Source organism: Myxine glutinosa, chromosome 6 (assembly GCF_964187855.1).
Source record: "Myxine glutinosa chromosome 6, kmMyxGlut1.1, whole genome shotgun sequence".
Taxonomy (NCBI): Eukaryota; Metazoa; Chordata; class Myxini; order Myxiniformes; family Myxinidae; genus Myxine; species Myxine glutinosa.
Window position 1 is genome coordinate 70,952,867 of NC_136266.1, and position 7,043 is coordinate 70,959,909.

Genomic DNA, 7,043 nt, shown 5'->3' on the forward strand with positions numbered 1-7,043 from the left:
GGCGGCGCGGCCGCGGTGCGGGGAGTGTGCGTCCTCACACCGGCTTGGTTAGCCGCCATTGCCATGTGCGCCCACGGGGTTACCACGAAGGGGCTGGCTGTCAGCTCCTCGTCAAGGGCGGAGCCCGGTAACCCCCGCACCCAATAAGAAGCAACGGGCCGATTCCATCTGGGGCGGAGCTAACGAGCCGAGGGCGTGTCACTCCCCGCCGGATATACGCATCCACTTACCGGACGTGACGTCAGATGCGCCCCCAGCTTGGAGAAAGAACGTCACCTTCCAACGCTGACGCTGAGAGAGACCTCCCGCATCTCTGGACCGGACCGTGTGGATCCTGCCCCTGAGCCAAGGTGCACCTTGAGCTATCAACTACCTGCCCCTCCTTGCCATCAATCCCTGTGTGAGTCAGTTTTTGTCCTGTTTATCTGTGGTCTGTCGGGGCTAATATAAGACCGTGTTTAAGTGCCCACCTTACTATGCTGTACCTCTGGTCGGTGTAATCTAACGTTCCGATATATTATAACCTCCTCCGGAGGTCTTGAGAACTGTACCCTTGGTGTCGTGTCATTTTAACCCAGCCGTTGTGTCCTTTTCCTCAATTGATTTAGCGTAGCGCGACTCGGCCAACGTTCGAGTATAATCGGGTAAACTGTGCAGACGCGGCCATACCAAACCGCTCGGTAAACTAACATCCACAACCGCGTCTGTAACAATATTAAGAGAAAACTATCTGTAGAACAAAGGGATGCAAACGTATTCGTGACTGACAATAAAAATCAAACAAGTCGTTGTTTTGTGCCTTTTAATTATTTTCATATTTGAGTAAAAATGTATGTACACAATATATTTTGGTTCGATGTCTCAGTAAATAAAAGACAACTGAACATTTCTTGCAATCTCCCTTCTCGGGGCAAACACCCACGTGTATGGCTCAATGTAGTTAGAGCGGCCGTGCCTGGTTACACAAAGCCATCGTGTTCGCACTGCACTTACAGACAGACGCAAAGTAGAATCCACGCAAGATAAGGGTGCAGTTGGAATGCAAAAACACAACTTAAGCCTTGGTGCCACATCCATCTCAAAGAAAAATATCAATGAGAAGGATTTACTGGCTCGTGTCAAAATACCCCCAAGAATTTGCGAATTTTGGATAATCCATTGTAATAGCTGATGGATGACGAATTACCTTAAAAAAATGACAAAACAAGATATAACGCAGGTTCTCTTTTGGCATTAGATTCAAATCTGCAAACCAAAGGCAGAGAATGATGGCTTCTTTTAGACTGAACCATTGGTCATATGAGATGCAATATTTAACATCTGCACATGACTAAATCGTTTGATCAAATGGAGGAAGTCACAACACTCCAAAATTAAATATTTTATCGCTTAGACAACTTAGAAAAATACATAAACGTCTTAACTTCTATAAATACATAAACGTCTTAACTTATATAATACATCTTGCCAGGACATGTACAAAAAAGAAAGAAAGATGCCACGTGTTCAAAAAAGGAATTGTAATGTCTGCTCAATGCAAGCTAATACGGAACATCACTTGTGGTTACTTCAGCTTCACATGGGATAGAGACCTGTGACTACACAAACACGGGTCGTGTCCATGAGGTTACGTTGCTCATAGAGTACAAACACCTCACTGCAATGATGGGAGAATCTATAGCTTTAAAATTTCAGGTGCTGTTGGTGAATCACATTTCATTGAATCAAGATGCAAACAACAATTGATTGAATCAAGATGCAAACATTTTTGGGGTTTTTTTGTTATATAAAGACAACGTTGGAACATTCGTTCAACAGTGAAATGTCACCTGGAAGTGTATTTTTTTTTTTTTCTTAAGCCCAGTTTGGCGACAACGATCTGACATCTACGTATGGGTGTAGAGGTGTGTACCGGCCAGCATTTTCTGGATCCTTTCCTCATTCCGCAGCACGTGTGCCTTCACCACACAGATCTTGTCTTGCTGCTCAAGTATCTGCTGATCAAGTCCTGTGAGCTGTGTTTGCAGGGGTTCCACGGCCTGTTGCATTAGGCTGCAGATCGAGCGAACAGAATATAAGGTTTGCATTACAGTAAACTTGGCTCGCACAAGAAAGCAAGCAGCATCGTTGGTCTTAATCTTATATGTTAGCATCTGCCGGTCGATCAAGTTAAGGTCTGTGGAATTATACAAAGACCCTTACTTGCAACATTGAAACTTGAATAATTTAGCTGAAGTTTACTCATATAATGCCTTGGCATCGAAATGCGTATTGTCTAGGAATACTCGCACTTATTGGAGAACTTATATTCGAAATAGTGCTCAATTGATCAAAACATTCACATCTGCACCCCCCTCACTCCAATTGCCTATCATGATCAAAATATTTTTTGCTGTTACTTTGTTACTCGCCAGTTGAATGGAAAAATAGGGGCATAGAATAAAGCAGTATACTATACCGACTAGAGGTATTTTAAACAGTATCACGGTATTTTAAACCAATTTCAATGGTCGCGAGAAGACAGGGCAGCATGTACAATCATACAAACATAATCATAATACTTTAAACAAACAAAAAAATACATATTTTGGGGGGTAAACCACCAGCCACTCCTCACCCCCCCCCCCCCCCCCAATCCCCACAGACGTATATCTCCTTGCACCCTATTTTTTTAAATGTCGGGAAAAAGTGTTGGTACATCACGGGTGAGGAACGGAGCATTGTGGTCAAGTTTCATTGGAATTGTATGCGTAGTTTCTGAGAAGAGAGCAAATACATATTTTGGGGGGCAACCCCCCAAGTAGACCCTCAGGGCTCGATATTTTTACACACTTTTATTTAACTTCATCTGAACTTTGTTTGTTTGTCCCATTTCAAATCTTTGAACAGTTCGTTATCTAGGTTCCATACATCCTAGTGAGCTGAAATTTGGCCCACGGTCCTCTTTTGTGGTACATTTTCATTGATCAAAATTTAATTTTAAATATACTTTTTTTTTTAATGTAAAAAAAAAGGTTTAAAACTTTGAAAAATAAATAAAAGTGTGTAGCCCTAAAACATGTTTTTTCGTTTACTTGTTAATGCCATGAACAAACTGGTACATCACAGGTGATGAAGGTTGAGGTCAAGATTCATCGGAATTGCATGTGTTGTTTCTGAGAAGAAAGCAAATACCTATTTGGGGGGAAGGAAGGGGGCAACCCGCCCATAGACCCCCCATAGGGCCCGTTTTTTTAATGCCGTGAACAAACTTTGGTACATCACGGGTGATGAAGGTTGTGTCAAGTTTCATCAAAATAGTGTGTGCAAAAAGCAAATACCTATTTTGGGGTGGTCAAACCTGGATCCACTCTGACCCCCAATAGACCCCTTTAGATCCCGATTGTTTTTCATACTGTGAACAAACTTGAGTTGCAAAACACAACAAGTGTAATTTGTGCCAAATTTGGTCACAATACCATCAGCGGTTTCAAAGAAGAAGATTCAAGTGTTTGCGGGCTGACGGACTGACGAGGTGCCATCGCATAAGCTCCCTGGAACTACGTTCCTGGTGAGCTAAAATTGTGAAAATGTGCTCAATTCAGTACAAAAACATGAACGTAAATCTGCAATTCCAGCCATTGAACCACTCTCAGGTACTGTAACCATATCTTAGATAAAAAAAATTATATCCACAAGGAAGTCCAAAATAAAAAATATCTGACATGACAACTGATCAATATACTTTAGTGAGGCAAATGGCAAGGTGCTTGATATTTCCACAATGTAGAGAGAGAGAAGAGAAGAGAAGAGAAGAGAAGAGAAGAGAAGAGAAGAGAAGAGAAGAGATGAGAAGAGAAGAAAAGAAAAGTAAAATCAGGAAGAAGACAAGTGAAGGACCTGAAATAGAAAGCAATGTGTAAAATTAAATTAAATGCTGAACTTGCATCAATGACCAAAACAGCGAACCTCCACTCGTGGCCCAGTTCCTCGGAGAGTTTTTGCCGTTCCTGGCACCAAGCTTGCATCTCGAGCTGCATGCTGTCCGTGTCTTCTTGGAGGAAGTCCATAACCTTTCCCAGTGGCTGCGTGCCACGACACAGTTCCTGCACGGCAGCACGGAGCTGCTCGATCTCCCGCTCCACCTGCTCTCGCTGTCTCTGCCTCCTGGCATCAAACACCACCTGCTCACATTATTCAACCAGGAACATGCCTACCTTAACACTTTCCTCGTATCAAAGAACCTCTCTGCAGTGAATAGAAATTTCATTGAATCCAATGTGGTCGATTAATTTGCTGTTTCTCCATTTTATTAAGTGAGAAATGTAAGCAGAATAATGTGTGTAACTGCAATAAGTCATTGTGAAACTAAAAAGTTGAGCCAAGGCAACTGGGATTACAATATATCAATAAGAATATTTCCAAACTTAAATTATGTAGAGAAGCTTTCTTCCATAATTTGGACCGGCTTTCCTTAAAGAAGATCCGGCAGACTGTTCGAAAACAGCTTCTGTTACGATCATGAGCAAACTCCCAGGAAGTGCCCATCATATATTAACTCGAGTTGGTGAATTGTCAATTGTCAAATTGTCATACTCCAAGGACAGCTTCACCAAAATCTAAACATTTCATACGTGTCACATACGCTACATCTCTGCCAAATTTCGTCCAAATCCGTCCACAACTTTTTGAGATATCCTGTTCTCAGACAGACAGACAAGAGTGAAAACATAACCTCTGCCCACCTTCGATGGCAGAGGTAATAACAATACAATTCCATGTACTTCTTTTCACAAATATTTTGCTTCCATGTAACGTGGTCCTGAGCATCCATTCTGAACAGGTGAAGAAGTTCCATATCCTTGGATATAACAGAGTCCCAGGTTAATATTGGTCTGCCTTTGTCCCTTTCCCAGCAACATGGAGGTGTGTACACTTTTTAACCCAAGAGTTGTCATCCATCCTTTCAACATGGCCAAACCATCTCAGTTGGTTCCTTCTCAAAACAACACGTAAGCTATGGAACATTTGCTTAACAGTAAAACGTAGTCACCTGGAAGTGTATTTCTTTTTTGTTCTTCATAAGCCTAGTTTGGTGACAACAATCCAAAATCTATGTATGGGTGTAGAAAGAGATAGCCTTTCTCTCAATTCTAAAGAGGATTTCCTATTTTTCAAGGAAACCCTGCACATTCATCTAACCATTCTCATCTCTGTTCGATCATGACTTCAGACATCCTCCTCTTTCATTGGCCATGTTTCACTACTACACAACATGACAGAGTGTACAGGAGAAATTAGTGGACAGTTAGCATTGCGGAGAACAGCAATGTCAGGATTAACAAAAATCTGGAAAGACAAATATGTGACAATACAGACCAATACAGACCAAATACTGATGAATGCTCTGGTATTTCCAGTTGCAATGCATGGATGTGAGTTCTGGACAGTGAAAAGGAAAGGAAGAAGATTGACAATTTTGAAATGCGGTGTTCGAGACAAATGTTTAAAAAATTCCATGGAATGCAAGAAGAACAAAAAAAATCAGTGATTGAAGAAATTAAACCACCATGTAGATGAGAAGTGTTGATGTTAAAGCAGAAATTAATACTTTGCACATGTCAAGCATGCAGAAAACAAAGATCTGCAGAACTCAAATGTGCTGGGTAGGGGTTATTTATTTATTTCTTTTTTGTATCGAGACTCATGTAAGAGCTAACAGCAATCACAAAAAAAAAAAAAAATTAAAACACGGACACACAAAACATACAATAAAGGGAGCGGGAGATAAGATGGGGAGAGAGAGGGAAGCACACAAGTACAACAGCAGTGAACAGGGACATCGTGAGGTCTGTGGGAGGGAGAGGGCTTGGGGGGAGGAGGCATGGGAAGGCGGGGGGGGGGGGGGGGGGGGGTTGGAGAAGTATAAAACATGGACACTGCTAGGGCTTCCAGGAAAGAAGTCAGTATTTCAAAAAAGTGGATCTGGGGTGAATTAACGGGGGTAGAAAATATCATGGTTTTGGATGGGGGAAGATAAGAGATGGTGGTGAACAGCTGTTTTAAAGACGTGGAGGGAAAAGTGGGATGAAAAAGAGTGTGGGGGTCTGTTACAGAGGTAGGAAATAAGAGGAATGAAAGAATGAAGGTGTACAGAGAGTCTTGATTTTGGCAGTTTCACTAGAAGGGGGTTTTTGGCAGACCTTGTGAGTCCTGCAGAAATATTTGGGGGATAGAGCACAGACAGAGCAGGGGGTGCAAGGTGGGAGAGGAGTCGATAGAACACAAAAATACACCAACCTGCCTGCAGTGAGAGAGTGAAAGGCCCTCAGAATCAGTTTCATCATGGGAGCTTCCAATGATTCTAAAAGCCTTGGTTTCTTCAGCATGAAGTTGAGTTAGGTGTGAGGCAAGATTACCAGCACAGAAGGGAGAGCAGTACTCCATAAAGCTGTGGATTAAAGCTTTGTTTGAGGTGAGAAGCTCAGTAGAGCCAAGGAAGGACTTCGCACGACGGAGCATGCCATGTCGGCGACTGGCTTTAGAGGCCAGCCTGGAAATGTGATTTTCCCAGGAAAGATCATGGCAGATAGTGAGACCCCAAAGCTTGAGTGACAGAACTTCTTCGAGAGGATTGTTGAGAAAGTAAATGGAAGGGTTTTCCAGATGGTCTTTCCAGAGAGACATAGTGAGAGTGTGAGATTTGTCAGGATTAAAAGACATGTTCCAAGTGTTTGACCAGCTTCTGATTTTTTTTCCAGGTCTGCAGAGAGTGAAGAGGTTGCTGCCTGCCGATCTGAGGGATGAGAGTTGGAACGGTAAAGGGTGGAGTCATCAGCAAAAAGAAAAGAGGGTTTTCCAGAGAGTCAGAGAGATGCCTCAAGGACGTCGGGTTTACACAAAAAAATTTCAGTTTAGTGTTAAATAACAGTAGCGACTGTTTATAAAGCCAATCATATATCGGACAGAATTGACTAAATACTGTAGTTTGCGTTTACAATAATTTTTACCTCCGGTAGGTGTGCCCTACAAAATTCCACGATAAAGATATTTTCCACCTCAAT

General features: G+C 42.3%; 1 protein-coding gene across 1 annotated transcript; it reads right to left on the bottom strand.

The window, feature by feature from the left end:
* Positions 1 to 787: 787 nt before the first annotated feature.
* Positions 788 to 4,975, bottom strand: LOC144892615 (TRAF3-interacting protein 1-like). The gene is made up of 2 exons (XM_078779986.1): positions 3,949 to 4,975; positions 788 to 2,052 (listed from the first exon to the last, which is right to left on the bottom strand). The coding sequence occupies exons 1-2, from the start codon at positions 4,047 to 4,049 to the stop codon at positions 1,887 to 1,889; spliced, it is 267 nt and encodes an 88-aa protein (XP_078636112.1). The 5' UTR covers positions 4,050 to 4,975; the 3' UTR covers positions 788 to 1,886.
* Positions 4,976 to 7,043: the final 2,068 nt, after the last annotated feature.

Excerpts from the sequence above, each read along its gene's own strand:
- LOC144892615 (XM_078779986.1), bottom strand. The coding sequence starts at position 4,049 with ATGGACTTCCTCCAAGAAGACACGGACAGCATGCAGCTCGAGATGCAA. Across the intron at positions 2,053-3,948 it reads GAACTGGGCCACGAGTGGAG|CCTAATGCAACAGGCCGTGG; the intron begins GTTCGCTGTTTT and ends CTCGATCTGCAG.